Below are 19,299 nucleotides of genomic sequence, written 5' to 3'. Positions count from 1 at the left end.
TACGTTCTTATGATTTTCCCTGGGCTGGAGTTAGAGTCCTGGGATTTCCGCCGTGGTGTGACCGTGTGTCTTAAGGGTCTTGTGATCATGCCCTTCTGCCCCTGTGACAATGTCCCTTTGCCAAAATTGGGTTGTTTCCAGTCTTTTGCTCTTAGAAAGAAGGCTGCCATGGATAACAATGTACCTCTGTCAAGTGCAGAGGTGTTTCTATGGGACGCAGTCCCTGAATTGGGATGTGGATCAAAGAGTAAATACAGCTCTGACCAGTTTGGCTCAGTGGATAGAGCGTCGGCCTGTGGACTGAAGGGTCCCAGGTTCGATTCTGGTCAAGGGCATGTACCTTGGTTGCGGGCACATTCCCAGTAGGGGGTGTGCAAGAGGCAGCTGATCGATGTTTCTCTCTCATCGATGTTTCTAACTCTCTATCACTCTCCTTCTCCCTTCCTCTCTGTAAAAAATCAATAAAATATATTTTAAAAACAAAGAGTAAATACATTTGTGATTTTGACAGACATGGCCAAACTGCCTCCATTGAAAGGCAATTTGAATTCCCATCAGCAAGGTATAAAAGTTACTTTTTTTAAAAAATGTCCTGTGTTTGTGTGACTATATTCTTGTGGCTGTCCAGTTGTCCATGGTGTCCCCATGACAGTCCCTGGGGATGCAGTAGGATCCTGACGGTGTTTCTGTCCCTCAGCCTGTGTTGACAGCGTGCCTGTGTGTCTGACTGCCCAGTGTGACAGCCTCTGTCCGAGACCATCCCTGGGAGTGACAGTATTTGGATAAAAGAGCCTGCCCACCCCTTGGGTGAAACTCGATGCGTGTTGGTGGTGATATGTCTGTGGCCAGTGCCAGCTCTTATGGAAGGCTGTGTGTCTGGGTTGGTTAGACCTGGATCCCAGGCCCGCCTCACTGCCCTGTGCCCACAGGGGGTCCGGACCTGGGGGCGGTGGAGCTGCGCATTGAGGAGCTGCGGCACCACTTCCGAGTTGAGCACGCGGTGGCCGAGGGCGCCAAGAATGTGCTGCGCCTGCTCAGCGCCGCCAAGGCCCCTGACCGCAAGGCAGTCAGCGAGGTGAGCGGCGAGGTCTCCGTGTGAGAGGGGCGGGGCCTCCGTGTAGGGGCGGGGCATTTAGTGATGTGGGGTGGGGCCTCCGTGTGAGAGGGGCGGGGCCTTGGCGTGGGCGTGCCGCGATGCGGGTGGGGGCTTTAGACCGTGTGATCAGACCTACTTTTCAGGAAGTTAAGGGAGGCTTGGGTTTGGGGCCTCAAGGGAAAAGGGGCCCTAGGTAGGACTTAGTCGGACACCCCAGCCCAGCTGTGTCCCCAGCCGGCCCTGCTCTTCCTACTGCAGGCCCAGGAGAAGCTGACCGAGTCCAACCAGAAGCTGGGGCTTCTTCGAGAGGCGCTGGAGCGGCGACTTGGGGAGCTGCCCACTGACCACCCCAAGGGGCAGCTGCTGCGCGAGGAGCTCGTTGCAGCCTCATCCGCAGTCTTCAGTGCCCGCCTGGCTGGGCCCTTCCCTGCCATGCACTATAGCACCTTATGCAAGCCCTCACCGCTCACAGGTGGGTCCCGACCTCCCCTACCTGAACCCACCCCACAGCTCTGAACTCCTGACCCCTCACTGTCCCCAACTCCCCCCCCCCCCCCCAAAGATCCAGACTCCCATCCCACTGTTGTCTCACTTTTCCATTCACCCCAACCCTCCAGCCTGGACTCCTGCCCTACCTTGCCCTCTGACTTTGGACTCCTCTCTCACTTTCCCCACCTCCCCATCCAGCTCTGCCTTTCTCCTGCAGCCATAGTCCCTCAGTCCAGCCACTCACTCTCAGAACCTTCGGCGCTGAACCTCTGCCCCTGCCCCTGCCCCTAACCCACCCTCCTTAGACTCCTCAACCACTACCTCCCCAGACCAACCCTACAGTAGGCCTCAGCCCCTGCCCTGGACCTCAGATGGCCCTCTGAATCATGGCCTGGTTCTGCTCTGCTTCTCCTTGCCTGGACTTCCAGCCTACACGCTTTTCTGTCCTAAACCCCAGCACCCAGAGCCCCTCCCCAGCCTGGCCTGCTGCAGCCTCTCCCCTCCCACTGGTCCCATATTCCTTATTTCTGGGCACAGCCATCCTGTATCAGATCCCCTGCCCCATTCTGATTGTCCTTCACCTGCTCCCACTTGCGTGCTGGCTGTTTCTGTATATACCTACTTCACCTGGGGCCCCCTCCCTTCCACCTGCCTCAATGGTGGTTCCCCCCTGAGCCTCACCCTCCCTCAGGGACCCTGGAGGTGCGTGTGGTGGGCTGCAGGGACCTTCCAGAGACCATCCCCTGGAACCCTTCACCCTCAACGGGAGGGCCTGGGCCCCCGGACAGCCGCACCCCCTTCCTGAGCCGGCCAGCTCGGGGCCTTTACAGCCGAAGTGGAAGCCTTAGTGGCCGGAGCAGCCTCAAAGCAGACGCCGAGAACACCAGTGAGTGGGTCTGGAGGGATGAGGTGGGGTGAGGGGTCCTTGGATACCCCACATGTATAACACTTTGACGGCACACTCATTAAGATGGGTACTGTAAGCTAAACAGCAGGTGTCAGGGAGGATGTGGAGAAATTGGAACCCTTGGGCACAGTTGGTGAGAACGTAAAATGGTGCAGCCACTGAACAGCATGACAGATCCTCAAAAAATTAAACATGGAATTACCATTTGACCCAGCAGTCCTCCCTCTGGGTATATGCCCAAAAGAGTTGAAAGCAGGTTCTTGAAGAGACATTTGCACACCTGTGGTCATAGCAGCATGACTCAACCATAGCCAAAAGGTAGAAGCAACCCAAATGCCCATTGAACCACATCGTGCTGAGGGAAATAAGCCAGTCACGAAAAGACAAATGCTGTGATTCCACTTATGTGCGGTCTCTAGAGCAGTCCAACTCAGAGAGGGGGAAGGAATGGTGGTTCCCAGTGACTGGGGGGCAGGATGGGGAGTTAATGCTTAATGAGGACAGAGTTTCAGTTTGGGCATATGAACACGTTCTGCAGGTAGATGGTGGTGATGGTCACATGACAGCGTGAATATACTTAATGTCACGTGGCTCTCCACCTAAAAACGTTTGTGATGGAACTTTTATATGAATTTACCACAATAAAGAAACACTAATATATATAAAGTATGTGTAACGAAAAATAACATTAGGGCAAACATTCATATATCCACCACCCAGGTCAAGAAATAGAACTCTCTGGAAGCTTCCTCAGGTTCCCTCCCCAATTCTAGCCCCTTCCTTTTCTGTCCCAATGGTAACTACTCTTCCGACTTCATGGTTGTCTTTTTTTTTTCTTTTTCTTTTTTTGGTTTCCTTTGTAATTTTAGCACTTCATATATGTGGAAGCATACAGATTCCATATCAGTGGCTTCTTTCATTCAACATTGTTTGGAAGATGGATCCATATTGTTGTGTTAAACTATAGTTCATTCATTTTTACTCCTGTTTAATAGTCTATTGTCTTAAACTGAGCCAAATCAAATTGATGTCTTTCAGTTTTTGTGTGTGTTTTTTTACACAAAGTTTTATGTATTTTTTTAAATTTATTTTTAAAAATATTTTGTATTGATTTGAGGGATAGAGAAAGGGAGAGGATTAGAGAGATAGAAACATCGATGAGGGAGAAACATCAATTGGCTGCCTCCTGCACACCCCTCACTGGGGATTGAGCCCATAATCCAGGCATGTGCCCTGACCGGGAATCAAACTGGTGACCTCTTGGTTCATGGGTCAAAGTTCAACTACTGTGCCACACAGAAGTTGATTTCTTAAAATTTTTTTTAGAGAGAGAGAGAAACACCAATCTGCTGCCTCATGCATGTCTCTTTTGTGTTGTTTTTTGTGTTGTAAAAAATAGTTGAATATCAGCAATTTCATGATTTAGGTAATAAGACTATATTGTCATTTTGAAGGTGTTCCTCAAAAATTTATACACATACTTTGAATAATTATAAAGGCAGTGTTTATTAAAGTACATTTCATTTTCAGAACTGAGCTGTCAGCTGTTAAAGTGTGTATACATTTCTTTGGGACACCCTATGTGTTAATTCCTCTGTTAATGGACAGGGAGATGCTTCCAGTTTGGGGCCATTATATAAGCATTAGATTATGCATCTCCTGGTACATATCTGCATGCATTTTTCTAGGGTAAATATTTAGGAGTACATTGCTGGAATGTGTAATGTGCATATAGAATAAAAGTAAATTTGGATCCCTACCTCACATCATACACAAAAATCAACTGGAGGTGGATTAAAGGCTTTAATATGAAAGGTAGACCTAACTGGTTTGGCTCAGTGGATAGAGTGTTGTCCTGTGGACTGAAGGGTCCCTGGTTCAATTTCAGTCAAGGGCACATGCCCCGGTTGCAGGTTCAATCCCCAGTGCGGGGCGTGCAGGAGGCAGCCAATCAATGATTCTTATCATTGATGTTTCTCTCTCTCCCTCTCCCTTCCTCTCTGAAATCAATAAAAATATATATTTTTAAAAAGATAGCATAGCAGAATATTATGATAGGAAATATGATAAAAATATTTAATAAGATAAAAGAGCTATATCCCACCCCAGCATTTCCTGACCCTCTCATCCCCCCACCCCTCTTCCCCGGTTGCAGGTGAAGTTAGTACTGTGCTCAAGCTGGATAACACAGTGGTGGGACAGACATCCTGGAAGCCATGTGGTCCCAACGCCTGGGACCAGAGCTTCACCCTGGAGCTAGAGAGGGTGAGCTAGGTTGGGGGACAATGGGGCTTGAAGGAGGAGGGTTCTGGGCCTTGGGCACCCCCAAATGATGGCCCTCTTCCTTTCCCTTGAGGCACGGGAACTGGAATTGGCTGTGTTCTGGCGGGACCAGCGGGGCCTGTGTGCCCTCAAATTCCTAAAGTTGGAGGATTTCTTGGACAACGAGAGGCATGAGGTCCAGCTGGACATGGAACCCCAGGGCTGCCTGGTGGCTGAGGTACAGTCATACCCCTAACCCTGAGAAAATACTTCCTGCATCTCCAGGTCCAAATTTGGAAGATATGTATCGATTGGGCTCAGAACCTTGATAGAAAAGTACATCTAATTAGTTATATCAGTGACATGACTTAAGCTTGGATTGGTTTTGTTTTGAGGCAAGATTTAAAAAAATTTTTTTAACAGAATTTTTTCAAACCAGAAAAGAAAAACAAAACCTGGCTACATGTCATGGCCCATGGCAACAGGTGCTAGCAGAGCCACAGTCAAGTAGAGAGAGATTCCTTCTGCAGTGGGGTTAGGGTTCAAGTCCAGGATCCCACCCTCAGCACTGTAGACATGGGGGCCGGATCCTTCTCAGTTGCAGGGGCCATTCTGTACATTGTAGGGTACTGAGCAGCATCCCTGGTTTCCACCCCCAGGATGCCAGTTGCAACCCCCTGGTTGTGACAGCCACAGTGTCTCCAGACCTTGTCAATCGTCCCCTGGTCGAGAGGCCATGATCTGAATAACATTCCTAGCTAACCCCTTTCATATGTCCCCAGTGCCTTGCTGAGGTTCACTTGTTCATCCTCACAACAACCTAAGGCACAGCTGACAGTGGAGGAAACAGAGGCCCAGAGGAGAAAAGCCCCGGCCCTTCATTAGCCCAAAGCATCCTAAAAAATTTTAAATTTGCCTCTAACATATCCACGTGCCCTGTTTTATATATACATACATCCCTCCCCATACCCATATCCCCCTGTGAAAATTCTTAGGTGATCTCATAATCCAGGAACTGAAGGAAACGAAGAGCTGACTTCAGTGGCAGGCCAGTTTCTTCTGTGAGCTGGTGGGGGTGGCCCGGGGGCAGATTCTGAAGCCTTCAGGCTTTCTCTCTGGCATTTGATTTTGTTTTATGCTTCCCCAAATGCCATCCGGTAGAACTTTCTATAGTTGTGTTGTCGATGAGACAACAATAGTTGCATTCTGCTGTGGGAGGAAATGTTTTCTGTCCGTGTCATCCAGTATAGTAGCCGCCAGCCTAGTAGCCACTTGAAGTGTGACCAGTGTGACTGGGGAACTGAAACGTTAAAGTTACTTAAGTTTTGTTTCACTTAAATAGCCACATGTGGCTAGTGGCAACTGTATTGGACACACATAAAGTGACACTGTTCTGTGACTTTAGCACTTTCTAGAAGATGTGTTGGAGTTTGGAGAATTCAGCTAGACCAGTGGTGGCCCCACCTGGGTGGGCACCAGTATCACCTGGAGGGCTTATTGAAACACCGCTGGGCCCACCCTGGTGTTGCTGAACCAGTGAGTCCAGGCGGGGGGCTCGTGGATCTGCATTCTAGCACCTTCTCCAGCAATGATGATTTGCAGGTCTGGGAACGCTCTCGGGAATCAGGGCACTAAGCGACTAGGACCTGTTTGCTGGAGTTGAATGTGCATCTTGTTGGGTCGGACTCCCTCCCCACCCCCTGAGGAAGGCTTGGGTGCCTGCTTCTCGTGGCTCCAAAATGACACTCTCTCTCTCCCTTCCTTGCTCTCTCCTTTCCTTGCCTCCCGCACGTGCCCCAACTGGGGCCGAGGAGGTGGCTCTGCCAAGGGGTGGATTGGTTTTGTAACCCCTTAATATGGTGCAATGCCACAGTGATCGGAATCCCCAAAACATGCACGTGCACCCCTCTGCTCCTAAGGGCTTCTCCACTAAGCTGCCTGGAAGTGGGCAAGGGTCCTCACCGGTGACCCCTCTCCCCAGGTCACCTTCCGCAACCCTGTCATTGAGAGGATACCCCGGCTTCGACGGCAGAAGAAAATCTTCTCCAAGCAGCAAGGTGAATGGGTGGGTCCGGGCAGGGGAGAGGCCCGGGGTCCCAGGAGCGTCTCGGAGGTGACACTGCCCCGTCCCCCCAGGGAAGGCGTTCCAGCGTGCTAGGCAGATGAACATCGACGTCGCCACCTGGGTGCGGCTGCTTCGAAGGTTCATTCCCAGTGCCACGGCCACAGGCACCTTCAGCCCGGGGTCTTCTCCCGCACCCGAGACCCGATCCACAGGGTAAGGAGGACAGGCCCTGGGGTCCCTGCTGCCCCTGTTGCTTCTCAGGGTGCTGGGTCCGATATACCCTCCTTTTTGGTACTACAGCGACATATCCGTGGAGAAGCTTAACCTCGGGGCGGATTTGGACAACTCCCCCCAGAAGAGCCCTCTGGGTTTTCCTTCCAGCCCATCAAGTCTGGTAAGCATCTCTCTCCTCCCCTAAGCCTGGCTAGGCAGCATCAGGGAGCCTCCTTCCCAGCTCAAGGCCCAGAGACCACCAGGAACTTCCCTGGGTCACACAGCACTCCTCTGGCAGAACCCAGGTCCAGTTCTTTTTGTTGTTGTTAATCCTCACCTGAGGATATTTTTTCTATTGATTTTTTTTTTAGAGAGAATGGAGGGAAGGAGGAAGGAGGAGAAAGAGAGAGATTAAGAGAGAAACATCGATGTGAGAGAGACACATCGATTGCTTGCCTCCTGCATGAGCCCCAACTGGGGCAGGGAGTGAACCTGCAACCCAGTGCAAGTTCCTTGACAGGGAATTGAACCCGTGAGCCTTCAGTTCTTGGGCCGATGCTCTAACCACTGAGCAGCACCTGCCAGGGCAGGGTCCAGTTCTTTATCCTGGATAAAAACATGAGCTCCAGAGCCAGGCCTCCTGGTCCCCATTCCTGCTCTGCTACCTCCTAGCTGTGTGACCCATGCCAAACACTGCCCTGTAAAAATGAGCATGTTTAAAACTCATGTCAAAGATAGAAGTCAAGATAGTGGTTTTTCTCTGGGTGGGGTGGGGGTGGTTATTGATAGGAGGGGAACACAGGGGAGCCTGCCAAGTGATAGGAGTCTTCTACATCTTGCTCTAGGTCAGAGGTCAGCATACTTTTTCTGTAAAGGGTGATATAATCAGTATTTTCATCTTTGTGAGCCAGATAGCCTTGGTCCTAACTATCAACACTGCCATTGTAGAAAGCAGCCACACGTAATACTAACATACACCAGTGGGTGTGGCGGTGTTCTGGAAAACCTGACTGATGGACACTGAAGTTTCAATGATACATCATTTTCCTAGATCAGGAAGTATTCTTTCGATTTTCCCATCCCTTTAAAAATATAAAGACCATCCTTAGTTTACAAACCATAGAAAAAACAGCATTTACCCACTCCTTGTCTAGGGATGGGGACCCAGGTGGACATGTATATGATAGCTGATCCCGTCACCATCTCCCTGAGTGCATTTTTAAATTATTATCATTTTAAAATATATGTTGATTTCAGAGAGGAAAGGAGAGGGAGAAAGAGATAAAAACATCAATGAGGAGAGAGAATCATTGATTGGCTGCACACCCCCTACTGGGGATCAAGCCTGCAACCCAGGCATGTGTCCTTGACCAGAATTGAACCCAGGACCCTCCAGTCTGCAGGCCAACACCCTATCCAATGAGCCAAACCAGCTAGGGCCTGAGTGCATTTTATATTTTATTTTGTTTGTTGATCCTCACCTGAGGATATTTTTTCCATTGATTTTTTTAGAGAGAAGGGAAGGGAGAGGGAGAGACACAGAGAGAGAAACATTGATGTGAGAGACACATCAACTAGTTGCATCCCGCACGTGCCCCAACTGGGGCCGGGGATTGAGCCTGCAACCAAGGTACGTGCCCTTGTCTGGAATCAGTCCTCGGGCCAGCACTCTAACTACTGAGCAAACCCTAGGGCTATTTTATTTAAAATAAAAATAGCCTTGGCCGGGTGGCTCAGCTGATTGAAACATTGTTTAACCCCAAAAGGTTGTGGGTTCAATTCCGAGTCAGGGCACATACCTAGGTTGTAGGTTCAATACTGGGTTGGGGTGGGTATAGGAGGCAGCTAATCGATGTTTCTCTCTCACATCAATGTTTCTCTTTCTCTCTCTCCCTTCCTTGCTTTCTAAAAATCAATTTTATATATATATATCCTATATAATAAAAGGGTAATATGCAAACTGACCCTAACAGCAGAAAGACTGGGAATGACTGGTGATTATGACACACACTGACCACCAGGTGGCAGACGCTCAATGCAGGAGCTGCCCCCTGGTGGTCAGTGCGCTCCCACAGGGGGAGCTCTGCTCAGCTACAAGCCAGGCTGATGGCTGCCAGTACAGTGGTGGTGGGAGCCTCTCCCACCTCCTCAGCAGCACTAAGGATGTCAGACTGCAGCTTAGGCCTGCTCCCCGCTGGCAAGTGGACATCCCCCGAGGGCTTCTGGGCTGCCAGAGGGATGTCTGACTGCCAGCTTAGGCCCAATCCCCCGGGAAGCGGGCCTAAGCCAGCAGATGGTCATGCCCCGTGGGGTCCCAGACTGCGAGAGGGCACAGGCCAGGCTGAGGGACCACCCCACCCCGAGTGCACAAATTTTTGTGCACTGGGCTATATATATATATATATATATATATATATATATATATCCTTGGGTGAGGATTAAAGAGAAAAAGAAAATAATAATACATGCTTCATGGCATTGAATTAAATGAGATATCTCATTATATGAGATGAGGTGAGTCTGGCAAAAAAGAAACCCAAACCTCCCCAAAATTAGTAACACTGATGGCTGGGAAAGATGCAGGAAAACAGGCAGCCCATGGGCATGCCCACTGTTACATCCACTTGGGGGGCTAGCTGGCTGAGTTAAAAATGGACACTATCTTACCCTGCCCAGAGTGACTCAGCAATTAAAGCACTGGTTCCTGCACCAAAGGGTCTTGGGTTCAATTTCCAGTCAAAGGCACATACCTGGGTTGCAAGTTTGATCCCCATTCCCAGGAGGCACGTGCAGGAGGCAACCAATCAATGTGTCTCTCTCACATCGATGTTTCTCTCCCCGCCCCCCCCCCCCCCGCCTCCTTTCCATTCTTTCTGAAAAGCAATGGAAAAAATATCCTTGGGTGAGGATTAACCAAACAAAAAACAAAGAAATGGATACTGTCTTGACCCAGAAATCCCACTCTGGACCTACCCTAGATCTTCACACAGCATCACATCCTGTTCACTGCAGCAGCTTTGTGAGGGCAAAAGAGTGGAAATAACTTCAGGGACCCTCCATGGGAACCAGTGCTAAATAAATGACAAAGTGGAATAGTATGCAGCTGTGAAAATGAAACAAGTCTGGTGTGCCGGTATAGACTGATTTCCAAGACAGATTGTCCAGTGGGAGAGCAAGATTAGAATATTGTCAATAGACTATTGTGCAAGGAAAGTGGAGCCTATCCTGGCACTTTTGTTCATGTGGGTATAAACTATATCTAGAAAGATACCAAGGAAATCACTGACAGCAGCTGGCTCTAGCGAGGGCAGCTGAGGCAGGGAGGACTGTGTTTGAGCCTGTTTGTACTGATTGAATTTTTGGAACTGTGTACTTTTTCCCCATAAAAATATTAATTTTGATTCTTTTCAAAGTTACATATAGATGTGGTATAAAGAATTAATGCCACCTCTAGCCAGTTTGGCTCAGTGGATAGAGCACTGATTGTCCTGCAGACTGAAGGGTCCTGGGTTCCATTCAGTCAAGGGCACATGCCTAGATTTCGGGCTCGATCCCCAGCAGGGGGCGTGCAGAAGGCAGCCATCAATGATTCTCTCTCATCATTGATGTTTCTATCTCTTTCTTCCTCTCCCTTCCTCACTGAAATCAATAAAAAATATAGTTTATAAAGGTCTTGTTTAAAAAAAAAAGAATTAAGTGGCTCCAAAGGGCTAATACCAATAAAGGGAATAAGTAGATAAATGGTAAATATTTTACAGCATGAAATGTACTGGGGAGAAAAATAAAGCAGAAAAGGGGGGATGGAGAGGGTTGGTGTTGCGGGTTCTGTTACTTATTTCATAGCGTGGTCCGCTGACCACCTACGAAGGTGACATTTGAATAAAGGCCTGAAGGAGGTGAGGAAGGAACTGCAGAAAAGAGTTCTAGGCGAGGGGACACTCGGTGCAGAGATACGAGGGTGGAAGCATGCCTGGTCTGTGCAGGGCATAGTGAGAGGAACTTGTGGTTAGACGGAAGTGAACGAGGGGCAAGTGGGAGCAGAGGGGAGGTCAGAGAGGTGACAGGAGCCTTGGTGGCTATTGTGGTTATGGGGTGCCTCACTCTGACCCCATCTCTCTGCTACAGAGTTCACCAGTCCAGGAGACAACCACCACATCTGAGCCGCCTTCAGAGACTCAGGAGACCACAGGCCCCGCCCTATGCAGGTGACACCCCTCCCCTGTCCACCACCCACCACCGCTGCCCACTGTCCCTGTCCCCACCAGTGTCCTCTCTCCACAGCCCTCTCAGGAAGTCACCCCTGACCCTCGAGGACTTCAAGTTCCTGGCAGTGTTGGGCCGGGGTCACTTTGGGAAGGTGAGACGGTGGCAGGAAGTTGAAGAGCTGGGAGTCTACACCCTTGGGTCTCTGGACTGGTTGCTAAGGCCACCCCTGCCCACTGTGGTTACAGGTGCTGCTTTCTGAGTTCCGGCCCAGTGGGGAGCTGTTCGCCATCAAGGCTCTGAAGAAAGGGGACATTGTGGCCCGAGATGAGGTGGAGAGGTGGGGACCCTGCTCAGGCCGTCTGAGAACATCAGTCTTCTCTCCTGGGAAATGGGAGTCAGAGCAGTCCTTCCTCACACTTACTGAGCTAGTACTTAAGAAAATATGAACTCTTTTCTTAACATTTACTTATTTATACTCACTCTTAGAAACATCCACTCTGCGCTTTATATTCAGACTCATTTGTTCCCCATAGCAGCCCTGTGTGGTAAACACTGTTATTGCTCCCATTCTCCTGGTGGCACAGAGAAGTTGAGCAAGTTGCCTGAGGCCACAGAGCCAGTAAGCAGCTGGTCCAGGATTTAAACCTAGGGACTCGGGCTCTGAAGCCTGTGCTTTTTTTTTCTTTTAATTGATTTCAGAGAGGAAGGAAGAGGAAGATAGGAACATCAATGATGAGAGAGAATCATTGATCGGCTGCTTCCTGCACACCCCCTACTGGGGATTGAGCCCACAACCCGGGCATGTGCTCTGGCTTGGAATCGAACCAGGACCTCCTGGTTCATAGGTCAATGGTCAACCACTGAGCCACACCAGCCGGGCTGAAGCCTATGCTCTTAATGGTGCCGTAGCATTGCCTCAGCTTTGGGGTCAGGGCCCTGAGTTCAAATCCCATCTCTGCCACAGACATACTCAGAGATCCTGGGGAGACCCTTCTGAACCTCAGCCTACCCCTCAATAAAAGGGGAGTAATAGTGTCTTTGTTGCAGGGTAATCAAGGTGCATTAAATGAGAGACTGAATCTAGAGCATTCTGCATAGTGCCTGGCCTCCTGTAAATTCTCAGTTAGAAACACTGAGACTATCCCCAATCTTCTTGATATCTTTTTGTTAACCAGGAACCCAATTCGGGCAGACTTAAGCAAATAGAAGAATTTATTGCTCTGGATCAGAAATGTCCAGGGGTGTCTGCCTTCAGGCATGGTTGTATCCAGGTGCTCAGATAATGTCTCTCAGTTCTGCTTTCCTGTGTATGGGCTTTGCAGTCCCCTCATAGCGGCAGAGGTGCCCTCCACCCAGCAGTTTAAGGTTCATCCACTAGATTTAGCCCTTCTTTAAAAAATTCCAGGAGATCCCAGTCATATGCCTATGTTGCGGGCTCCATCCCCAGTAGGGGGCATGCTGGAGGCAGCCCATTGATGTTTCTCTCTCTCTCTTCCTCTCTCTGCAATCAATAAAAACATTTTTTTTTTAAATATATTTTATTGATTTTTTACAGACAGGAAGGGAGAGAGATAGAGAGTTAGAAACATCGATGAGAGAGAAACATCGATCAGCTGCCTCCTGCACATCTCCTACTGGGGATATGCCCGCAATCCAGGTACATGCCCTTGACCGGAATCGAACCTGGGACCTCTCGGTCCGCAGGCCGACACTCTATCCACTGAGCCAAACCGATTTCGGCAATAAAAAATTTTTTAAAAAATATATTTTTATTTCAGAGAGGAAGGGAGAGGGAAACAGAGAGAAACATTAATGATGTGAGTGAATCATTGATCAGCTGCCTCCTGCACGCCCTCTACTGGGCATTGAGCCCATAACCCAGGCATGTGCCCTTGACCAGAATTGAACCTGAGACCCTTCAATCCGCAGGCTGATACTTTATCCATTGAGCCAAACCAGCTTGGGCAATAAAAACGCTTTTTAAAAATTCCAACAGAAATCCTGAGATTGAGCCCCACTGGCTTGGCTTCCTCATTCCTGAATAAATTCCTGGCCAGGGAGATGGGGTGCTCCAATAGCCAACCCCTTGCAGCTCCCCAAAGAGAAGTTGGGGGAATGTTACTAGGATGACAGATGGATTCTAGGAGCCTGTTTAGCTGACAAGGCTGCCGAAGTTTAGCCATATGAAGCAATATGCCCAAGGTTGCACAGCCATAAGAGGCCTTCAACAAATATCCAATGTTTGAGGTCTCTAGGGAGTGTGAGAGTTGGGGGTAGGGAGCTACTATGCTCTCTGACCCCTGTCCCCACCCTGTCCAGCCTGATGTGTGAGAAGCGGATCTTGGCAGCGGTGACCAGCGCAGGACACCCCTTCCTGGTGAACCTGTTTGGCTGTTTCCAGACACCAGAGCACGTGTGCTTTGTGATGGAATACTCGGCTGGTGGGGACCTGATGCTGCACATCCACAGTGACGTCTTCTCCGAACCCCGAGCTATGTGAGCCTGGCCCCCTGCACCCCATGCCTCAGTCCCTTCTCCATCCTCCCCCTAAAGATCCCACCTTCCTCCCTGCCCGCTCCCCCCCCCCCCCAGCCCTTGGAGTCTGGTCGAATGGGGGGCTTTTGAGGATGTGGCATCCAGGTTTGTATGATCTTCCTTGTGGGGAGGCCTGGCTCCCTCACACCAGCCTCTCTCTGCAGCTTCTATTCAGCCTGCGTGGTCCTGGGGCTGCAGTTTCTCCACGAACACAAGATTGTCTACAGGTGTGTGCGTGTGCATGCTCATGCATGCATGCTCTGCCCACTGGGGGGCCCTCAGGCTTCAGGCAGGGCCCCCATTCCCACTCATTCCTCTTTACATCCCCCAACCCCTCACAGGGACCTGAAGTTGGACAATCTGCTCCTGGACACGGAGGGCTATGTCAAGATCGCAGACTTTGGCCTCTGCAAGGAGGGTGAGGGGCGGGGCAGGGATCTGAGGGTATTAGACAGAATGGGGGGAAGGAATGGAGTCCCCAACCCTACCCAGGTTATCTCACAACCTCACCCTTGATCCTGGGACAGGGCTGGTGGGACCCCTTCCATCCCCCAATAATCTCACATGTCCCTGCTGCCCCAGGGATGGGCTATGGGGACCGGACCAGCACATTCTGTGGAACCCCGGAGTTCCTGGCCCCCGAGGTGCTGACAGACACGTCGTACACGCGGGCGGTGGACTGGTGGGGGCTGGGCGTGCTGCTCTATGAGATGCTGGTTGGTGAGGTGAGGCCACAGGCTGCCCCCACCCTGCTTGTCCCTGGGATGGCACTGGAACCTGCGTGTGCCCAGGGGTGGAATCAGAATCTGCCTCCAACACGTGTTGTGTGACCAGGGGCAGGTGGCTTCTCTCTGGCCTTAGTTTCCAAATTGTAAAGTGGGGTACATACCCTCTGTGTGCAGGTGCAGCCAGAGCAGAGGGCTTTGTGGCTGGGTGTGGCATGGCCAGAGGAGGTGCCTAATTCATTCACCCTGTTCTCCCTGCTTTCTCCCTGTTCCCAGTCCCCTTTTCCAGGGGACGACGAGGAAGAAGTATTTGACAGCATCGTCAACGATGAGGTTCGCTACCCCCGATTCCTGTCAGCTGAAGCCATCGGCATCATGCGCAGGGTGAGGACCCCCGAAGCTGGGGTGTACTGGGGAGGGCTCTGGGGTCCGGAGGGAAGGCTGATACAGTGCCCCCACGCGCAGCTTCTGCGGAGGAATCCGGAGCGGAGGCTGGGATCCAGCGAGAGGGATGCGGAGGATGTGAAGAAACAGCCCTTCTTCAGGGTGAGGACCCTCATCCTTCCAAGGGCCAGGCCATTTCCCCTACCTTGTTGCTTCACCTTCAACATGGTCACCCCTGCCTTCCCCCTCCCTCACCCTCACTGACCCTGCTACACCCATACCTCCTCCAGGCTGGCCTTAGGGAACCGCTGCCTTAGTGTGAGACCAGGCTCCCCTGATCCTTTCGGGCCTCCCAGCCCCGCCCACTCTGCCCCGCTATCTTGTGACTCAGAGGGACCTCCACAGATCCAGAGGTGGAGGGGGCGCAAGGGGCTGGCCCCTCATGCCCGCTGTGCCCCAGCCCCCCACACTGACCTCCCCCCACTCTCCCTGTAGACCCTGGGCTGGGACGCCCTGCTGGCCCGGCGCCTGCCGCCGCCCTTCGTGCCCACGCTGTCAGGCCGCACAGATGTCAGCAACTTTGATGAGGAGTTCACCGGGGAGGCCCCCACGCTGAGCCCGGCCCGGGACTCGAGGCCCCTCACGGCCGCGGAGCAGGCGGCCTTCCGGGACTTCGACTTCGTGGCCGGGGGCTGTTAGCCTGCTCCCCTGCCCTTGCTCCCACCCAGCTGTTGTTAGTTTTTAAAAATGCCTTTGGGGTTTGCCCCCTCCATGCATCCCTGGCTCTTTTTGTTCACAGTAATGGGGATGGAGGGGCGTAATGAGAGGTGGGGAGAGTGGGGTGGGAAGATGCCTTGGGTTATGCTGGGGGGTAATTGGAAGGGAGTCGGGAGGATGGGAACTTGGGGCTGTCACTATGGTAGGGAGCATGGACAGGCCTTGGAGGGAGGGGTTCAGGGCTGTGATGGGGCGTGGCTTGGGGGTACAGCCTTGGGGTTGTGTTGGGGGAGCTCAGAGCCCCCGTGGGCGAATGGCTGCGGGAGTCCGTCCTGGCAGCGGCAGGGCCAGAAGCGCTCCACCACCCTCACTGTTCCCACTCGAGCCTGGAGCCCGGGGCTACGGTGGCAGCACTCTGCGCATGCTCCTGCGGCTCCGGCTCCGCGTCAGGCGGCCTGGGCCCCCGCGTGGCCAGTTCCGGAACTGCACCGCCGGAGGAGCGCCCTGGCCTCTGCCACCCCCCAGCGGCCACACGCGTGCTGTAGCACCAACGGGACACACCGCCCTGGGCTGGTCCGCAAAATGGCTTTATTCCTCGAAGGCTCCGCGCTGCGGACCTTGCCCGGCATGGAGTGGTCTGGCTTAGTTGCTGGGCCTCCGGGTGTGCCTAGAAGTGGCTGAGGCCACTGTGCCGGGAGCTGCGCAGCGAGCTGGCCTCCCAGGTGCTTCTGGTTAGACCCAGCGCGGGGCTGCCCTTGGCGCCGGGCCTCCGGGGCAGGAGGCGAAGCAGTTGGCGCAGCACGGCTTGGCGCAGCAGGATATACACCCAGGGGTCCAGGATCTGGTTCCACGAGGCGAGGCGCACGGCCATAAACAGCGGCCTCTGCAGGGAGCTGGAGCCCCAGCCCCCAACGGCCAATACCACCAACACCTGCGGGAGAAGCCGCGGTGAGCGGTGGAGTGGTTGTCAGAGAAGGGGCCCAGCGATGGGTGGGGCTGGGATGGATGGGAGCTTGACTGGAAGGTAAAGGGGTTGTGAGCGTCACGGAGGAAAATGGGTGTCTTCGTGAAAAGGAGCTATGGAAAGATCGGCGAAGAAGCGGGGCCTTAAAGGACGCGGAGAAGCAAAGGCCTTCGAGTGGGGCTCGGACTAGAAAGAAGAGAAATCCCAGGTGTCCCAAAGGGCAGAGGGCTGAAGGGAAGAAGAAAAACGGTGTATGGAGGTGGTAGGGGGAGGGGGACGGAGCCAGAGAATGGAGTGTCAGGGCCTAGAGGTGTGCGGCTGGGGAGGAAGCTTGTGGGGTTGGGGTGAACTACGAAGACCCCAAGAAGAAGAAAGATCAGGGGGCTTGGAGGAGGGGTGGACGTCAGGGAGAGGGCAAAGGGCGGGCTTTCTTGACAGGTGGGGCTTGAAGGGGGCGGGACTCTGGCTGGGGAAGAGAGAGGGGACAGGAATATCCTCGGATGGAAAAGGTAGTAGGGGCCCAGGCGGGAGCAGGAAGAACTTGGCTGAAGGGGCCGGTGCGCCCCTCACCAGCAGCGGGCTCCAGCAGATGCACGACACCACCATGATGCCCACGAGCTGGCCCACCATCTCCACGTCGTGGGCGCGGGCTCTACGCGTTGAGCCACGGCCCAGGATGCCGCTGGGGGCAGCGGAGGCCGAAGCGACGGAGGAGGCGGAGGAGGCGGAGGCCGAGCGGAGTCCGCGCCCACCCCATCGCCTGCGGCTGTCGGGGCCTGAGGTCCGGGATGGCGGTCGCGAGCGGCGTAGCCAGCGGGCGCGCAGCAGGGCCAGGCCGCTGAGCGTGTTGCACACGAGCGCGGCGAGCAGCGCGGCCAGGCCGAGGCCGGCGAAAAGGCCGGCGAGCAGTGCCTGGCCCCAGCCGCCCGCCGGGCCCAGGCCGATGAAGCACCACGTGCCGGGGTACTGCAGCTCGTAGCGGCCCACGCGCACCAGGGGCAGCAGAGCCACGGCCAAGGCCACGGCGGCCAGCGCGGCCAGCACAAGGCGAGCGCGGGCCACTGAGACGTGCGCGGCGTGCAGCAGGGGCCGCGTCACTCCCACACAGCGCTCCACCGCCATGCCACAGCCCAGCAGCAGTGGGCACAGGCCAAAGAAGACCATGCAGCCACCCAGAAAGTGGCAGGCGCCTCCAGCCGGCGGGCGCCCTGCGGCGTACAGGCGCAGCACCAGTGCCCCCGGGATCACATGGCCAGCCAGGTCGGTGGCCAGCAGGCTGGCGACGAACAGCAGGAAGGTGGCCGCCGAGCGGCGGCGCCGCATGCGACCCAAGGCCTGCGCAAGCAGCGCCAGTGCCAGCAAATTGGACACCGCGCCCAGCGTCATGGAGAAGATGGGCAGCGCTGGTGATGTGCCCCCGATGCCCGGCGGTGGCCCAGTGGATGCGTTGGGGGCCACAGGTGCAATACACGTGGTCGCCTCGCCCACCAGGCTCAGGTTGAGGGGCCCGTAGGGGATCATGTCAGGTGCCGGGGGTGGGGCTGGGGAGAAGAGGAGGGCAAGTTGAGGCTGGCCCTGGGCACAGCGCCCACTGGGACCAGCTGATGGTCCCTTTTTGGGTCATTAGGGCCCAAGGGACCCCATGGCAACGCCAAAGACCCTGGTGCCCAGTTCCTGACTCCTCCTTCGCCTCTTTCCCTCCCAGCTCTTGCTCCCAGCCCCACTCTGCCTCACTGCCTACTTCCCGGTTCACTGTGGCTCCCCTGGCCCCAGTCCCCTGGTCTATCATAGCCTCTGGGTCTCATAGACCCACCTCCCATTTACATCATAGCGAATTCCTGGTCCCCTGCCCCATGTGATACTCGAGGACCCATTTCTGATCCTAGGGCTCCACATGACCCACTGCCCCGTCTCGGACAGCCCTACTCCAGTCCCATCCTTGATGCCCACAGCTCCACCTCTGCCACTGTGGGCCCCTCTCTCCCCACTGCACTGTCTGTCGCCATGGCCCCATCTCTGTCCCCCACATTCCCATCTCTGAGCTCCATTGCTGTCTCCCTCTCACTCAGGCCCTACCAGACCACAGCTACCTCCCCCAGGATGCCCCAGGGTTCCACTCCCGCCAGCTCCCCGTCCCTGCCCCAGAGGCCTCAGGCTGACCCAGGACCACCCCTCCCTTGATATCCAGTGGTGAGGGCTGAGAGGGCATTACTGCCCCCTGGGCCAGAAGGGAAAGGAGAAGGGACAGATGGTTAAGAGCAACCAGGACAGATAGGGCTGAGAACACAGGATGAACAGGTAGAGGGAACCATGGCCCCATCCTTCTGTGCCCTCCAGCCCCACCTGAGATCCTTGCACCCCGGTCTTCTTACCTGGTGGTGCCTGGAACACCAGGTCCCCATCGCCTGCTTCTCAGTCCCGGCTGTCCGCTGCGCTCCAGCTCTCCGGCAGGCCGCTCCCTCCCTCCCTTCCTACAGGGGCGGCTCCTTGCTGGGCTCCCTGCCTCCTCTGGCTGCCCACTCAGGCCTCCAGGGGCTGCTCCACCCAGCACTAGCCCATTGAGGGGCCTGGGGAGGGCAGAGACCCCCCCTCTCTGCACTTCTGGCAATGGGTAGGGGTCACTCTGGGCCCCAGCTCCCCTTATGAGGAAGGGGGGCTCCCATGGAGTTGTCCTGCCACCCCCCCGTGACCCCCTCCTCTTGGTAGGGCAGGAGCACCCCCCTTCCCCCCAGGCTT

At 54.0% G+C, this 19,299-nt stretch overlaps 2 protein-coding genes across 6 annotated transcripts in view; one reads left to right on the top strand and one right to left on the bottom strand.

Annotated features, from left to right (window-relative positions):
• The window catches only part of PKN1 (protein kinase N1), a 25,901-nt gene extending 10,243 nt beyond the window's left edge, over positions 1–15,658 (top strand). For 3 of the 4 annotated variants that reach the window (XM_036302750.1, XM_036302748.1, XM_036302749.1), the window contains exons 5-22: positions 930–1,075; positions 1,355–1,568; positions 2,277–2,471; positions 4,648–4,757; positions 4,849–4,992; positions 6,736–6,811; positions 6,891–7,032; positions 7,120–7,213; positions 11,158–11,237; positions 11,314–11,389; positions 11,484–11,575; positions 13,558–13,734; positions 13,938–14,000; positions 14,115–14,191; positions 14,356–14,498; positions 14,775–14,882; positions 14,964–15,044; positions 15,378–15,658. In XM_036302750.1, coding sequence (XP_036158643.1) covers positions 930–1,075; positions 1,355–1,568; positions 2,277–2,471; positions 4,648–4,757; positions 4,849–4,992; positions 6,736–6,811; positions 6,891–7,032; positions 7,120–7,213; positions 11,158–11,237; positions 11,314–11,389; positions 11,484–11,575; positions 13,558–13,734; positions 13,938–14,000; positions 14,115–14,191; positions 14,356–14,498; positions 14,775–14,882; positions 14,964–15,044; positions 15,378–15,581 — 2,222 coding nt within the window. In that variant the 3' untranslated portion in view covers positions 15,582–15,658. Of the gene's footprint in view, positions 1–929; positions 1,076–1,354; positions 1,569–2,276; positions 2,472–4,647; positions 4,758–4,848; positions 4,993–6,735; positions 6,812–6,890; positions 7,033–7,119; positions 7,214–11,157; positions 11,238–11,313; positions 11,390–11,483; positions 11,576–13,557; positions 13,735–13,937; positions 14,001–14,114; positions 14,192–14,355; positions 14,499–14,774; positions 14,883–14,963; positions 15,045–15,377 lie in introns of those variants that run through there. The other variant, XR_004966680.1, reaches the window with a different exon arrangement.
• PTGER1 (prostaglandin E receptor 1) lies at positions 15,652–19,248 on the bottom strand. Of its 2 annotated transcripts, XM_036302768.1 has the most exons (3): positions 18,936–19,244; positions 17,134–18,104; positions 15,652–16,530 (listed from the first exon to the last, which is right to left on the bottom strand). In XM_036302768.1, exons 2-3 carry the CDS (start codon positions 18,082–18,084, stop codon positions 16,267–16,269), a joined length of 1,215 nt encoding a protein of 404 aa, XP_036158661.1. In that variant the 5' UTR covers positions 18,085–18,104; positions 18,936–19,244; the 3' UTR covers positions 15,652–16,266. The 2 variants fall into 2 exon arrangements, with proteins under 2 accessions (XP_036158661.1, XP_036158660.1); XM_036302767.1 differs by having other exon boundaries at positions 16,398–18,104; positions 18,936–19,248.
• Positions 19,249–19,299: the final 51 nt, after the last annotated feature.

The sequence above is a fragment of the Myotis myotis genome, unplaced genomic scaffold, assembly GCF_014108235.1.
Source record: "Myotis myotis isolate mMyoMyo1 unplaced genomic scaffold, mMyoMyo1.p scaffold_m19_p_33, whole genome shotgun sequence".
Lineage (NCBI taxonomy): Eukaryota > Metazoa > Chordata > Mammalia > Chiroptera > Vespertilionidae > Myotis > Myotis myotis.
The sequence above is the reverse complement of the archived record's forward strand: the minus strand, read 5'-3'. Positions and strand labels throughout refer to the sequence as shown.

What these genes read in the sequence shown, in the direction of transcription:
- PTGER1 (XM_036302767.1), bottom strand. Translation starts at nt 18,084, where the DNA reads ATGATCCCCTACGGGCCCCTCAACCTGAGCCTGGTGGGCGAGGCGACC.